At 40.6% G+C, this 17,000-nt stretch overlaps 1 protein-coding gene across 4 annotated transcripts in view; it reads left to right on the top strand.

Annotated features, from left to right (window-relative positions):
• The first annotated feature begins 3,199 nt into the window (after positions 1-3,199).
• Positions 3,200-17,000, top strand: part of CFAP69 (cilia and flagella associated protein 69) — a 64,144-nt gene continuing 50,343 nt past the window's right edge. For all 4 annotated transcript variants that reach the window (XR_012482123.1, XM_074266581.1, XM_074266580.1 and 1 more), the window contains exons 1-5: positions 3,200-3,745; positions 9,345-9,407; positions 11,278-11,343; positions 13,872-13,981; positions 16,779-16,855. Coding sequence is in view for 3 of the 4 variants with exons in the window: in XM_074266581.1 (XP_074122682.1) it covers positions 3,497-3,745; positions 9,345-9,407; positions 11,278-11,343; positions 13,872-13,981; positions 16,779-16,855 (565 nt within the window). In the remaining variant the exon portion in view is untranslated. The remainder of the gene's footprint in view (positions 3,746-9,344; positions 9,408-11,277; positions 11,344-13,871; positions 13,982-16,778; positions 16,856-17,000) is intronic.

The following is a 17,000-nucleotide window of genomic DNA, read 5'->3' as shown; positions in this document are numbered from 1 at the left end:
ATAAAATGTTTTTTCAAAGATGTTATCTTCAAAGCAGTCTATTCCTGACTTTGTAATATTCTCTTTAAATACAATGTGTTACTCCTGCAGACAACCAGTAACACTGTGTCATAACATGATACTGCAAGAATGAACTGGACTGCAATAATTCTTACCTTTAAAAGCCAATACTTTGATGCGGTAATGTGTGATTTGCAAAAGAATTGATTTTTTAGTTAATTATATGCTGTTTCCATTCCTCATATAGTCTGGCATTGTGCTTTTTGTCTGTTGTGGATGTATTACTTATTTTTTCTGTATGTAACTAATATTTCATGATATTCTCTGGTTCCCCTTGTCATCTCTTTAAATAGAGATATTAAATTAAAAGTAGTGCTTTTACATTATTTCCATAGATATGCCTTACATGAAACTGAATAAAAAGTAACAAATCAAATATTTTGACTTTTCATTTGAAGTACCTCGCCATTCCTTTTTCTCTTTATAATTCTAACCAATTTGAAAGATTCCATATATTTAATATTTTTCTATTTTTTTAATCTAAAAGTTTCCACTGTACTACATGTTAATAGAGATATTTTTTACAACAGGCTAATCATTAAGAAATATTTCGCTAAAATTAGCATTTATTTTTAAAAATTAAAGCTACTTTTGAAATTTAAAGTTTGTAAATGAATAATGATGATAAATTGTGCAGTCCTGTTGGAAAATGGAAGCATTTCAGTTTGGTAAGTGGTATTCTTTTATTCGTTGTGTTATTGCTAATAAGTTTTTTTTCAATAGTTGTTCTTTTATCACACTAACAAAAATTATATTCCATTTTGTTTCACCCTCTTAAAAAACATCTCCTCTATACTTTAGTCTACTAGATCCTGTATGTTTTTTTAAGTTTATATCTCAGACACAAAACTCACTAAATTTGTTTTTGAAACTACAAATGCCTGACTAAACACTTTGGAAATAACTGGTAACTGTATACTTGCTAAATTCTGTTAGCAGCATTTTGCACAAAATGAGTAATATTTAAACTCCTAGAAATAAATGCATAATGATGAGGTCAGAAAGAAAATTAACTTTTACCTATCTACCGCAATGATACAGCAAACATGAAATGTTTTCACTCTCTTCCCACCTTTGGAGGGGGGGGCCTGGGGAGCGGGGGAGGAGTGTGCCAAAAAGCCAATCCCTAAAACAAATCAAGAGGGATGGAAAATCCATAAATGAGAAGAGTAATCCTCAATGGTGGTAAACTAGGTTTATAGGATTGTTAAAACTTTAAAGCATACACCCACATACCACTTAAAAATTAAATCCAATCACTTGATGCAGCTCATTTATAAACTACCTGAATTTGACTAGAAGACAAGAATTTAACTTTCAAGCCAGAATGGTCCAGTAGAAAAAAAGCTTGAGAATTAGACTCAAACTTAGAACCATTTACTGTTTATTTGCCAATGTTTCCAAATCACTTCTACTTTCTGGGCCTCACCAACAAGTTTGGACCAGATATTAACCTTTCTCTCCCTGCCCCTGTTGATGTCTAAATCATATACTGATTTATAGATACCCAGATTGAAATTATGTTTGAGCCAAACACACAACTTTGGCCTTCAGGACAGTTCTATGTTTTGTTCTTTTAAGTCTTTTTAATTTATTAAAAATTCTAACCGTATCTTAGATATTAGAAAGTAATAATTTTTTTTAAAGATTAGAGTATCTCCTCCCTATATCCATCTATGCTTCTCTAGAAAGAAGTTCACTCATTCCAAACTATCCTTTACATTATTTCTTCTGTGTTGGATGGAATCAGATGTATCAAAAATCATAGCCTAGCAGCATAAAGGGCCTACCTAAATGCCATTGGAATCAGATTAAAAGGTAATTGGGAAATGCTTACCAAAAATAAATAAAAATGCAATGCAACATGAGATACATATGCATGAGCATATATATGTACACAAACATATATGCATAAATATACAGGTATCATCTGTGCATTATGTCACTGATGGAAGTATAAATCACACCGTATCCATGCCATCCCATATTACTCAATTCTTGTCTGTATCAAATCCTCCCAAGAGGATTCACTCAATATGCTGGAAGCTTCCGTGTTTCACAATGTAGGTTCTAGAACGCACAACACTGAAATAGCGTGTTTTTCCCGACTCTCCTGGACCATCTATTTCTGATTAAACATTTGTTGAATGTTATTTTTTATACCACATCTTGAGGGCGTGCACCAATCTGTAACTTATTTACCCCCCACTACGTATTCCCACTGCTCTTTGGCCCGCCCACAAGTTTGATTCTCTGGAGACAGTAATGCTTGTCAGCCACAAAGAATCAACAGGAGAATCATTTTAAAGAATTCTTTTGTGTGGGAAGCAGCTTGGGAATTATTCAGAACACTTCACAATTTCCAAGGTACCACACAACTTAGACTCTTCCCTGGAGCCCTTTGCCTTTCTCCGTATCGCCTGGCTCGGGACAGAAGCTTAATAAATACATATTGACTTGGGGACCGAATGACCAGGCAATTAATTTCCCTGCGCAAAACGACGTAGGGTCAGACTGAGTCTCCGAGGCCCTTGCGGCGATTCAGCAAGAGCTGGCTCTGCAGCCTGAGGTGGTGGGTCCCGTCCAGGACGCTGCGACAGCGGACAAACCCCTAAGCGCCCGAGTTCCCATCATTAAAATGGGAATAACAGCAGCGGCTCCTTCCGGAGGATTACTATTTGCAGTTCCCTATAGAAACTGATGGGCCTTTCCCATTGCGGCACTTTTCTTTGATCTTCATTTTTTCTTTAAAACGAGGGCGAGGATGGACTTTAGCATCCTTGAAGTCCCGCCCAGCTCTCAAAACCGCACTGGAGGCTGGATGAGATGAGGAGGAGAGGAGCTCCGGCCTCTGGCGCTGCTGAGGGAGTGACCTCGGACACAGGTCCCCTCTCTACAACTGAGGGGATTGGGCCGACCGACCCCTCCGCGCCGGAGTCCTGGGGGGAATGGAGGCGAGGGTCATTCACTTTTCTCCCTCCCCTAAGCTTCCAGATCAGAACCCAGCGAAGTCACAAAAGACGCGCGCTCAGCTGGAACCACGAACTCTTAAGTCTCTCTAGCTAGCTAGCTCCTCCCCTACTCCCGCTGGGCATGCGCAGGAAGAGTCACGCATGCGCGTTTCCTCCCTCCAGTCGCCACTCTCGCTGCGCGCTCTGTCTAGACACGCGCCTCTTAGGTGACATGGGTCTCGAGGGCTTCCGTAGGAGACTCGCTTCCCCTCGAACTACGCCCCTTCCTGCCCCTCCCCCTAGCAACGCGGTGGCTTGTATTGGCAACCCCGGGCTCCACTCGACGGCGGACGCCTGTGGCGGCTGCTGAAGCTCCGGCTGCATCCGTGGTGCCGGCGGCGGAGGCGGCTTACGATGGAGGAACCCCAGCTACCCCTACGCCCGAGGTCCGGCCCCCGCCCCCCGGGGGCCCTGTGACCTCGGCTATGCTGCATCCCGGCACACAGAGATTCAGTGTCTCTGCCCAGAGCAAGAGGGACTCGAAATCTCGGGGCAGCGGCTGGAGGAGTCGACAGCGCCTGACATCCAGCCTGGCCATGACCTCGCTTGACGACGGCCTGGCCGCCCTGAGCCCCCTGGCCGCCGGCGGCAGGCCCAAGTCCAGCGCCAGCCCCCACCACATCCCCGTGGTCAGGCTCAAGGTGGTCACCGACACTGACTTGGGGTTAGCCCAGGTGAGCCCGAGGCGGAGGCGGGGGGAGTGTGCGTGGCGGGGGGGGGGGGGGGGGAAGAGGGGGCGGGGACGGCCACCCTGGCCACCCAAGGCATCCGTCCGGCCTTGCTGCAACTATTACCGCTGTGGTGTTATTGTGACCCTCCACTTTGAACTTTAACCCAGAGAAATCGAGCTATTATCACCCCTATTTTACAGACAAAAAAAAAAAAAAAAAGACGCGTGCACCTGCTCACAAGTGGCAAGGATTCGGGGCAGAACTTGCACCCAGGCCTTCCTCCACGTCGGCACGTGGTCGTGAGAGGAGCCCGCGTTCTCTCCCAGGGCCTCCTGGAATCCGGGACAAGGCTGTTGGGGCTTCACGGGCACACGGACCTTAGCGAAGTCCGCGGGCCCCTTTACACACTAAGGTACCGGGAAGGAGACGCCTCGGTGGAGCGAAAACTAAAGAAGTAGCTTTTTCCCCCGTCCTTGAAATGTATCCGAAGAGCTCCTCCCTCGGCTATGTGCGGACCCAGGCTAAAAATCCTTATCGTAGAGAGTCGGCGTGGGTGGGAGACGCACGGGAGCGGGGGAGGGGCGAAGCGGAGCTCTCCCCACCTCAGTTTCCCGATCTGAAGGTGAGAATGGGCGCACCCCTGCCGTTAGCTTCCCTCGCATCTAGACAAATAGCAGAGGCCGGACCAGGCCTGGAGGGGCTTCCCGGGAGTTAGCTTCGCCCTGAAACTTTAGGCAAATGCAGCTGACGCGGTGCGGGAGGGCAGGGAGAGGACAGCCTCCGTGGCCCAGACTGGGGCTCCCCCTCTTTCAGGCTGCTTGGGCGCCTTAGAACCCGCCTTCTCGGTTGTGTTGTTGGTTTGCCAGAGAGAGAAAAGGCAGAGCCCCACGAGGGGCAAAGGAGGGGGAGGGGCGCCCAGCAGAGATGGAGGAATTGCCTTCCAGCGCAAAAGCCGCCCTGAGGGCTTGCACTGATCAATGGAATAGTTTGGTTACTTTGGACGTAGATCTCTGTTTCCAGATGTTCTTTATCCATCCAGCGTCTCTTGGGGAAACTTTGGACTCCTAGAAGATAGGGAACTGAGAAATAGCATTAAAGCCCCGGAGAGTTGTAATATTCTTTGTTATTCTCACCTTGATTCTTCTCAGCCGGGATCTGTAGAGCATGACGCAGTCTGGTCTTTCATCTTCTATAAGTTCAGCTAATTGCTTCAAATTAATACGTGAGAGTAATTTCACTTTAGAACTCCCCACTGTCAGCCGTTTGGCTCTTAATCGGTTTTTCCTGAAAGTGCAGGCTTCTGAGCTTCTCCGGTGACCCCTGTCACACATCCCCAAAGCCGGAGTTCTCTGGGGGATCCGTGCCCCGCACCCTCGCCTGGCCCTGGGGAGCTCCCCCCGAGGCTTCTTCAGTCTCAAGATGCGTCAAGAGCTCCATGTTCTGTGTCCGCCTCGTAAAACCCCAGAGAGAGGAAGGGAGGCGAGGGACCCGCTTCTGTCACAGAGCAATCAGGAATCTACCCACTAGTTTGTACCTTTTTACACGTGGAGGGGGAGTATCGAGGGAATTTGGTGTAGGGTGGTACAGAATTTTCCACTCCCAATGCCACGGGGAATCTGTGCTCCCTCCCTGTCCTGAGGTGGGGCCAGCCCTCCCCGAGCTGCAGTCACTGACTTTGGTCCTCTCTCCCCTTCACTGCCTCTGCATCCGGGGAAGGGGAGGATGGCTGCAAGAAGGTGGGGATCCTGACCCCAAAAGCGCCAGCGCCTGCTTGTGGTTTCTCAAGTAAGAGACGGATGGGAGCAGGACAGGGGGACCTGGTTTTGCTTGGGATGTCATGGACTCCCGAGCTACTCTGCCTGTGCTGTTGGCCGGATTCTAGAGAATTCTCTGAAATTCTGTGCATCAGAGGCAGCTTCCTGACTCAATTTGGGTCCTAAAATGGGGGCAATTTATGGGATTCCTGAAAGCAGTCCCCTGTCCTTTCAAAACCAGTCCTGATTCTCTCTGAAATTCTGTGCATCAGAGGTAGCTCAATTTGGATCCTATAATGGGGCAATTTAAGGGATTCCTGAAAGCAGTTCCCTGTCCTTCCAAAGGGTAGGTGCTTTTGACAGAACGGGCATTAGGGTCTGGGTTTACACACTGAAAGTCTTTCAGCAGCAGAGTTCCTTGAGTTGGGCTGGCACTGAGCCCAGTTACTGGGAGTGTGCTCTTGCTGGCGTGGCCTTTCACATAGTCCTCCATGGGTGTTTGTAGATGTGAGTATACTTGATATCCACATCTCAGACCTGCAATTGAAAGAGCTACTTTGTTTCTTCATATAAAATAGGGTTATTAATAGCACCTTACTCAAAGAGTTGTGTTAAGGATCAAATGAGATAGTAATTGTAAAGTGCTGACCACAGTTCCTGGCACATAGCAAACCTAGATAAATGGTGCTGCTGCTGCTGCTGCTGCGGCGGCGTGGTGTGGTGGTGGTGGTGGTGGTGGTGGTGGTTGCTATTCTTGTCTTTTTTAAAACCCTGTGGCTCCAGAGTTGTAATCCATGCTTGTTTAGGAGATTTGAGAAAAGACTCCAAGGCTGATGAATGTAAACGGATGTGAATCTGCTTTGCTGCTCTTCTCCCACAATAGTTGGCTCTGTTCATTTTGTAAATTTTGAAATACAGGCTTTGATATATTTTAAAGGTTAAGAAAATAAATACCATAAGTCTTTTCTAACATATTGAATAATCAAGTTTCAGAAATTTTTTATAGCTATAGACTCTAAAATTGTATTTTTATAAGGAATTACAGAAAATATAAGCAGTATTTATATGGTTATGCTTATGGAATAGATTTCATTATTGGCTTTTATTGAAGAATAGCCACTCAAAAATGTATTTTTCAAAAAGCAGCATACTGAAGGCTTTTATTCTAATCCTTATTAAGTCACAATTAATAATTCATAGAAAGTCTGCTTGAGTTCCTTTTCCACTTATTAAAATGATTATTATACCTACAGTCTCACTAAACAATATAGGTAGTGCGATGCTTTATAAAACACTTTTCTCGTTTATATGCCTTTTGAATTGTCATTGACTATAAAAGCACTAAGATCTTGGTTTGCTTGGGTTCTTGTTGGCTGTTTTTCAACAAAATCATTTTATGTGATATTTATGTTAGGATGTTGAGAGATATATTAAGATCACTTGATAAGTAAGAAAACAAATTTCAGTTCTAATGAGAGTAGTAAGAAAATCAAAGAGACTATAGGGAATAATAAAGAGTTGCCCCTGATCTCTCCTATACTCAGAAATTTTGAGAAATTCTGTTATGTGAAAGATAGCTTTACTGGTGTGAGAACTACTGGGACTGTATGGAAAGCTCAAAGAGTTTATATAAGGCAAGAACAGAAGTGCTCACACCTTTAACCTGAAGAAATTGTTTCAATTTAAAGAGAAGATGGGTTTTAGATGCAGCCGTTTCCATAGCTAAATGTAGAATATAGTTTTTCAAGAATTATCACTTAGCAGCGTCTGGTTCACAGGCTCCTCATCTCTAGTGTGAGAAGGATGTGTCTTGACTCTAGTAGTGGTTTAGGATAGTGGTTCTCAAAAGTATGTTCCAGGAACCCCCCGGAGGTCCCTGAACCCCTTTCAAAGAGTCTGCCAGGTCAAAACCTATTTTCAAAATACTACCAAGATACTGTCATTTCTAACAGAGTCAATCTCAATAGATAGGCTCTTTGGGGAAGAGAGGGATTCTTAAATCATTTTTAAGGCTATACCTGGGGCCTGGCACCAAAAGGTTTGAGCACTACTGGTCTTAGAGAGGCATATCATGGCTTCACATATCCCAGATGGCTCCCTGTTTGTGTGTGTGTGTTACTGGGCGCCCGAGGAAGGGCCAGAAAGTCGGTATCCTGGCTGAGTTGGTGCATAGGCCCTCCTGTTTGTCAGTCATGCCTGACAGACCCCATAATAAAAGGAAAAGGGATAGTCAGAAGGCAGTTCTTGGTCATTGGGCCCCAGGCCCTCTTGGCACCACTGCTCAGTCAGTGAGCATTTCTCTTCAGTGCTTACTGGGTGGGCTGGGCACTTTGCCTTCCCAAAGCAACAAGGCCCATCTTATTCATTCAGCATGACACCCTATCCATGGCCATCTGCAGAGCCACAATGCAGGCAACTCTCTAGGAATGGGAGAATGTAGGACCAGTCGCTGCAACAATGAAACTTCTGTTGGAGTCAGATTCTACAAATACATGAACTTTTTTCCCAATTCTTTTAAACTTAATTTTTTTAAAGAATTCTGAACTTAACAACACATTGCCCCTCCTCCGTGAGCATTTTGATATATGGGTGCCTGAAAATGTAATGGACTGGCCGTGGACCACATTCTGTACCACAGTTAGTACTATGACCACTGATAGGATAAAGGAAGAATTATACACAGAATTTAGGAGCTTCTGAATCGTCGCCATCCCATCCTTAGCTTCCAAAGGGGAAGTCTGCTTTGCTTCCACCCTAACTTGAGCCCAGGTATATCAATCATATGATATCGTATTCTTCAGCCTCTGGATTCTGTTGTTGTTGTTGTTGTTGTTGTTGTTGTTGTTGTTGTTGTTGTTGTTGTTGTTGTTGTTTTTTACATGTATGTATTTTTTTATTAATTGTATAATTATAACATTTTTTGACAGTACATATGCATGGGTAATTTTTTACAACATTATCCCTTGTACTCCCTTCTGTTCTGAATTTTCCCCTCCTTCCCTCCACTCCCTCCCCTAGATGGCAAGCAGTCCCATACAGGTTAAAATATGTTATAGTATATCCTAGATACAATATCTGTGTGCAGAAACAAATTTCTTATTGCGCAAGAAGAATTGGATTTAGAAGGTAAAAATAACCTGGGAAGAAAAACAAAAATACAAAGAGTTTACACTCATTTCCCAGTGTTCCTTCTCTGGGTGTAGCTGATTCTGTCCATCATTGATCAGCTGGAAGTGAGTTAGAGCTTCTCTTTGTTGAAGATATCCACCTCCATCAGAATACATCCTCATATAGTATTGTTATTGAAGTGTATGATGATCTCCTGGTTCTGCTCATTTCACTCAGCATCAGTTAATGCAAGTCTCTCCAAGCCTCTCTGTATTCATCCTGCTGGTCATTTCTTACAGAACAATAATTTTCCATAACATTCATATACCATAATTTTCCCAATCATTCTCCAATTGATGGGCATCCATTCATTTTCCAGTTTCTAGCCACTATAAAAAGGGCTGCCACAAACATTTTCAGCCTCTGGATTCTAAGTTAGGCTACTTATATAAGCATTTAGACTCACATTTTCATGCTGGGTTACAGCAAATGTAAAATAGTTCAGCTTCCTATCCTGAAGGGATATTTATTGAATATCTATATGTAAAGTGTTATGCTAAATGTTTCCTCAGAGATGAAGAAAATATGACTCCTGTCCTTAAGGAATTTTCTATTAAGGATTTTCATAAATCAGGCATGAGTTTTTCTAGTGAAATTAATGCATCTAATGAGATCTTCTGAAACATAGCATTTTATAAATCTGAGAACTGTGGGAAACTAAGATTGGTTTTTTTTGGTAGGGTGTGCAGTTCAAGACCATGGATCTGAACAGCATCATCAAACTCCTTGAAGAACAACCCAAAGTAAGTATTCTCCGAGAAAAAGTTATTCCATTACATCATAAAATTTTGTGGTCTTCAGGGTAATGTTACATTTTGCCAAATATAAGTCAGATTTCTTCTTTTTTATTTAAAGAACAAGAATTTTATCCTAAAACCAATGACACCTTAAATACAGTGTATTTTATATTCAATCAGATGCTAATTGAAAAAGGAAGATGTAGAGTTGAGAATCAGATGAGAGATCTGGGTTGAGAAAATAACAGTAGGAATACTTTTTAAAAGAATCAGCTTTTAAAAAGAAAATCTACTTGCAGGAAGAGCTTGCTGCCCCTGGATAAAGAACAAATGTTAAATGACTCATTTTATATTTTCCTGCTTCATAAGCATCATATAAAATTAGCAGAAAAATTCTTTTAGATTATTCTTTATATAAAATATCATGACAAAATTATTTTCAGCCATTAGAATCGGTATACTCAATATAATTAATCGTAATATATATAGTGGCCATCAGGCAATATCATATTCAGCATTGGGCATAATGTATTTATAACAGTGGCCAATCCATGAAAAAATACTTTAAATATAACTGGGACATTTGTGCCAAAATTCATGAACAACCCAGGATATTTTTTTTAAATGTAAAAACTGTAGTCATGGATATTACATTTTTTAGCACATAAATTTCAACAGATTTATTTTTAATCATTTAATGATATAACATCAGAGATTTATATTAGAGGAAGGAAGACCCTAAAAGCTCTAGATGCAAGGTCTCATGGGATGAAGATGATTTGCTTAATAAGTTAACAGATACATTTAATAATGAAAATTGTTTGTCCTGAGCATATAACTCTTATTTCCAATGAAATGGTTCCTATGTTAGTATGATACTAAAAATTTAATTATATATAAATTAAAGTATAATTTTATATCTAAATTAAATAAAATAAATTTTATATGTTAAATAATTTCTTCTAACTATGTAGGCATAGTCTATAGTATAGACCAACAATCTCCTACTCTCTTTTTGCTATACTTTATCATAGTAATTTTAGCAAATAATTTATAATAGAATTTAATATGGAAAAAATCTTTAAAGTCATTAATAAAAATATCACTTAGTCACAATTTATTTAGTTGTTAACCTTGAGCTCTGTAAACGTTACATAAGTGAGTTTGACTATTATTGACCCCAGTTTTAGTGATCAAATTATGTAGCATTTTCAAATTTAAAGAAATCATGCCTACAGAAAAAAAAAAAGTAAAATAAAGACTGGATGAGTATGAAGAGTGATAATTTGACTCCAAGTTCCCTTCCAGAAGAAGATTCTAATTGCTTTTAAAAATGATGGCCTAATTGTTGGCCTCTGTTTCAGAGATTATGCTTATATATTTTAATATTTTAACCAGTAATTGCCTGGTAAAATGGCAAATGGGAGGGGGGAAAGGAATCTGACCAGTTTTCAGGCAGTTTTAGTAAAAGATAATTTAGCTATGAAAACTCCTCTACAAACTGTCTCTCATCAAGTTTTAAGAACTAGAAATTCTGAGTCTGTTTTATGTAGAGAAGATTGTTTTTAATATTATATAGTTTTAATATGTTACATTAAGTTAAATTTCTTTTCACCATGGTTTTTTGTTTCTAATTTCATAAAATAATGTAGAAAAAAAAGAAAATAATGTGAATAGAGTATTTCAAAACTACAATGTGATGAAGTTGGAAAAAGCTTTTTGTTTAATAGCATTGCATATATGTCACCATGATTCATAAATGATTGTGTGTTGTTGTGTTGGTTTTTTTTGTTTGTTTGTTTTTTTACCTTGGGTAACAAGGATGTTTCCAATACCTTATCAGCCCAAAAGAATTACTCCTTATTATTGGTTGTAGGATGATTTAGAAGAAAGGCAACTCCAGTCTATTAAGATGATGGTGCAGTGTTATCAGAATGGATTTGTATCCTTTACAAATTAATTATTAATTTCTTTATTCAAAGGTGGATGAATGATAATAAGAAAATAATTAACATTATGTGATTTTACAAAATGTTATCATTTTTTGTTCCCCAAATGAAGAGCATAAATTATACTGTAATCCATTTAAGAACAAATCCTATGATTTCTCTGGATTCAGAAGGATCCAAGGTATCTAGATTCATTCAATCAAACAGGCATTTATTGAGCACTTACTGCATGCCAGACATTGTGCTATTAGAACTGGAGATAAGCAAAAAGTAGGCCCTGCTCTCCAGGAGCTGTGATGTCTCTAAGGGGGGAGGCAGCCTGCAGATAATCAGCCCGGGGAGGCTCTGAGTGCAGGCCATCCGGGAGGCTTCTTGCACAGGGTGGGTGCTGTTGAGAGAAGGCCCAAGGGCAGCCACTGTCTCCTTAGGCTTTCCTGGATCACAGCCTTGTGTGTATGAGAGGGGGAGAGGGGGGATAATGGGACTAAGTCATGGGATAATGAGCTCTGAGCACCCAAGGCAGCACCTTGGTGCTGGAGCTGCTAAGGAGCCCAGGAATGTATCCAGGAGAGCGGCAGTAGGGCCCCTGGCCAGCCAGGGCTCAGGCCAAGGGTGAGGGGCTGTGCGTAAGGGACAGTGATGTGGAGACAGGTGGGGGAAGGAAAGAGTAGATGGAGGGTCACCCGAGCTAGTCAGCTAGGGAAGCAAGCAACAGGCCCCTCCGCTTTGTGATGAGCCCTATTCTCTGTCATCCACTGGGTCCTGTCCAGGCACTCATATCCTCGGGGGGCCTCTGTCTCCTTGTCTGCAAAATGAGTCATTTCCCAGATCTCCTTAGCTCTTCAAAAGGATCAAGTACAGTAAAGATTGCTTATATGCAAGCGGAACTTTTATAGCAAAATATAAATTAATTAATATTAAAAATATAACAAAATAACAGGGTTCTTTTGTATTTGAACACCACTTAAAGCTGCGTTTCCTGGACCCTTGAGAATGTAGGCTTTTTGTCTGTCTCACAGATTGATTTTGCATCTTCCCCTTCATGCACTGGAGGGGAAGGGCCTGCTGCTGGTTTTCAGTCTCTGCCTTCCTTTTCCCCCTCTGTGGCCGTCCCCCAGGCCAGGAGTGTACCCCGTCTTGGCTTACTTCAAGGCTTGGCCTTGGGGCTCCTCCCCCTGTACCGTGCTCCCTCCTTCCACACATTATCTTGTACATAGTTACACATGTTGATAGACTATATCTGCAGAATTTGAACACCCCGACAGCAGGAACTGGCTTTTGGTCTATCTTCCCCTCTCTCAAGTATGTAGGTGCTTAATAAATGCTTGTTGGGTGAATGAGTGAAACAAAACTGTGATATCACAATACTGTAAGCTTTTACTGCAAAGTCATCTGAAATTAATTTTAATAAAGTAAACATATGTTAATGAGACAGTTTAGGACTTGTATGGCTTTGCTTTTATCTGTTGAGAAATTCAGACATTAGCTTTATTTAATAAAAATGTGTCATTGATCCCAAAGGCCGGACACTGTAGAAAAAATCATCCAGATGGCTGGCAGGGTGGCCTTTCCAGCAGTTAGAGCCTAGGCCATCCCAGAGGGCTTCCCAGATTGGGGGTGTTGTGACGCTAGAGATGTTCAGGGGTGCCAGAGGCTTGTTTCCTGGGGAGAGCAGGGCCATGTATCTGGAACAGCACTAGGGCTCTGGGAGGTCCCTTCAGTTCTAGAAAGAGTCCCCCCTGGTGCCTTAGTCGACAGGAACGTAGCTAGACTCAAGGTGGACATGGAAAGTTCTCACTTGGAAAGAGAAATCTGGAACCCAAGGAGCCGGTGGGTGCAGGCTTGCATTTTCACTGGTGCTCATGTGACGCCCACCTGCTGCAGGCCAAGTGCCGAGTCTGGCCCACTTTGCTGGAGCATGTCTCCTTTCTCCTCTGGCTCTCCAGAGAGGCTCAGAATTACAAGAGCCATTTGGAAGCCATCACTCTTCAGCCCCTCACATCTGGAAGTTCATTAACCCCCTACTGGCTGCCGGCCCTGGAAAGGCAAGGCCGCCTGAAATGGTCCCTGCCCTGGCAGGACTGGCATCCTTGGGACGAAGTGCCCTGGGCCCAAATGAATGTCAGGTACAGGCCAAGCAACCACAAGGCTTCATAATTATGAAGTTATCACATCCGATTTGGTCTAACTTCAGAATTGGGGAGAGGTCACCCAGGGACCAAGAAAGGGCTCGTGTTGGAGGTGTTAGGGAGCCCAGATGGAAGGGAGGGATGAAGGGCAGTCTGCCCGGGGGCTGGGGACTGTCCTGGGAAGGGCAGCCAGTGCAGGGCTCTGCATGGGGGAAGGTGGTTACTGGGCAGGGCGATGGGACGTCCCCATGATGGACATGGCCACAGAGGTGACGCTGTCAGAGTAACCATCGAGGCACAGGTATGGGAAGGGCTTCTTACCTGCCTCCCACAAGAACAGGGACTGCTGTCATTTTGAAAACAGGTATTTTCTTAATGAAAAATATGAAAAGCCTCTCAGGGATTTGGCACAAATATTCAAAATCATGAGTCTATGTTCAGAAAAGATTGAAAAACAGCCCGTTTTTCTGGAGATTGTCTGTGAAATTCTGAAACTGTGCCGGTAAGTTCTTTTTCCTGAGTTCTATGTCACATTAGCAATGTATTTTATCACATCTCATTTTTTTCTGTGGCAAATAGACTATGCATCGTGGTGCTTGATGAAGTAAGTAGCAGCTTGCTACAACGCTGAGAAAACTTTAATTGATCCCTTGATTCTAACAGCTGGGATTCTCAGGGGGCACTCAGTTACCTGCAGTGGATTGGTCTGAGACTTCCAACACCAAGGGATTAAACAATAAGTATTATTGAGGTGTGTTTTCTTGTTACCAATGGCTCTCAGGTGAGGCATAAACTTTACATGAAGCCAAGGAATCATAATATCCTTAGAGAATTTTTATGGGACAACATACATGGGTGAATGAATTGGCAGGATGTGATTTGTCATTTTAAGTATAGCATTTTGGAAGGACAGCTTTTTTTCTCTTCTTTTGGCAAAAGAAATTGATGTAGTGACACTTTTGATATCTTAAATTTTGTTTATAATTCTCATTCTTATTACAATGAGAATGATAATTCATATAATTCTGTGCATTTTTTTCAAAATTAAATTAAGTTGGCATATATCTTGAAAGATACAAGTTGAACTTGACATGCATCATTTTTAAGACTCTTTAGCCAAAAGAATCATTTTCTTCACTGATTTCTCGGTATCTGGCTAGGAACTGATTGTGCTTCCTTGCTGCCACTTAGTGGCAAAGGAAAGCCTATGTTTCAAAATTCATTCTCGTTTGTTCTGCGAAACAGTATAAAATAATCTTTTTGAAGTTAGAATAAATCTTTAAATACTCATTTAGAATCAAAAGTGTAGATTCACTTCACTGTTTGCTTTATGCAATCTATACTTTTATTGCTTTTTTGTTATGGTTAAGAAACCAACAGCTGTTTAATGAGCACTAAATTTGAGGAATGAAGAAAAACATGACATGGCCCATTCAAAGAGTTGGCAATCTGGCTAAGGATTATAAAACAAAATAATTTATTGTCTATGTAGTAGAATCCACTCCATTCTAAAATTTACCCTTACATTTTAGAGATGTTCAAGTTTAAGAAGACTATATAAATAGGGGTTATATTATCCACACTAATGTTGCTATAACATTCTAGCAACCTAATAAATTGATATAATTGATGCTGTTGTTTTTCACTTTCCTCAGTCTCATGTGTAAATTTAAGCACTCTTTTCAGATGTTATATCGCTTTGTTTTTTCAGTTTTTTATTTCCTTTTTTTGCTTACATTTGAAGTTCTAGATTATCTCCTTTCCCATCCTGCACTAAAAAAAGGCTACCATTTGACACAGATAGAGGGAGACAGAGATACATCCATGTATATATATATTTGTAAAACTAAACTTATGCCTACTTCTATTTATTAGTTCTTTCTCTGAAGGTGGGTAGCATCTTCCTTAACAAAGTCCTTCCTTAACAAAATAGATTTGAGTATTTATAATACTTAGGATAACTTAGTTGTTCTCAGTTGTTTTTAGAACAGTATTGCTATTACTACATACAACATTCTCTTGGTTTATCTCACTTTATTTTTCATTATTTCATGCAAGTCTTTCCAAGTTTTTCTAAAATCAACTAGTTCATCATTTCTCAGATTTCTTACAGCACAGTCACACTAATCTCTTCCCTTTTCTTTTTGCTGATGTATGGCATTTACCTCAGAAAAGTCTCCTCTTTCAGGTCATTTTGGTTGAAGATAAGCTATTTTTTTTTAACTTTAATTTTGACTTTGGAACAGTAAGCTTTCCCCACTTTATCCATACTATGATACTGATTATTTTTCCATTTTCCCATGTTTTTTTCCACTTAAAAAAATACTTGAAAACGTAGGACAAGAAATTGTTTCACATACTTTTTAAGAGTTGAATTGGATATAATATAAGAAACTTCTCAAGACATCACCCTGCTGATGTCCTTGGTCTTCTTCAAGAACAAAGGACAAACAATAAACACATAATGAAATTTGCAGTATTTTTCTTTTCTTGATTAATAAGTATTTTTCATTTTAGTTAGCTCATACACCATATTCTGTTAAGTTCTAGATAATTGTTTATTTTCTCTAATAGACTTATTTGTTAAGTATTATTTAATAGTCCATATTTTTAACCACAGCCTGAAGTACTTCTAGATGACTTATAAATCTTCTAAAATTCAAAACTATTCTATTTTCAAAAATGTACTAAGAATTTTAGGTAGACAGGGAATGCCATGTGACTTTGATATTTGTTTTTTAACTTGAAGTTGCAAAAGATATTCATTAATCTATGTAGTTAAAGCTGAGTAACTTGTCCAAATGATAAAGGAATGGATATTGACCTTCAAAAAACAAACTGGGCATTGATCCATGAGCCAAAATTTGTAATACTTTCAGGAAAAAGCTCTTGATGAGTTTTTAGGTTATAAATAATCCAGAATTTGTTTCATATCACACAACCCAAAGTCTTCACGACCTTAGTAGAATTACAATTATAGATTTTTTTTAATAAATTAATTCTACCTACATACATTCTATAGTATGTTAGGTTAAAGACTTTCTTTTCCAACCTGTCCTTTTCATTTATTTGTCTTAGTTCTTTTAAATAAACCTAGTTAATATCCCTATAATAAAGGTATAACATTACTCTTATTTATGGGTTAAATAGTTGTTTTCAAAATTCCACTGCCAAAGTGTAGTATGCCGAGCCCATTCCCCATTGATTGAAAGGAAAGACTTTTTCTTACTTTGTAAATATTCCCAGGGTCAAGATACAGGTTAAAAACTTGCAATTACATTCTTCATTTTGTATTTCAGTTTGCCGTTTCTGAAAAAGAAAGCTTCAGATGAAATCACTTATGCAAAAGAAATTTCAGAGGCAGTTTCACTTCTAGGTAAGTCTAATGTGTAACCTATGGAACAGGCCACATAGAGGAAATATAATTTTAAAAAAAGAAGAAGAAGAAGAAATATATAAATGTAATTTATATAAATAAGTAATGAGAGGTGATTCTTCTGGCTGCCCTCCGCTCCCACCGA

The sequence above is a fragment of the Sminthopsis crassicaudata genome, chromosome 5 (assembly GCF_048593235.1).
Source record: "Sminthopsis crassicaudata isolate SCR6 chromosome 5, ASM4859323v1, whole genome shotgun sequence".
Taxonomy (NCBI): domain Eukaryota; kingdom Metazoa; phylum Chordata; class Mammalia; order Dasyuromorphia; family Dasyuridae; genus Sminthopsis; species Sminthopsis crassicaudata.
Note: the sequence above shows the minus strand (reverse complement) of the source record. Positions and strands in the feature narration are given on the sequence as shown.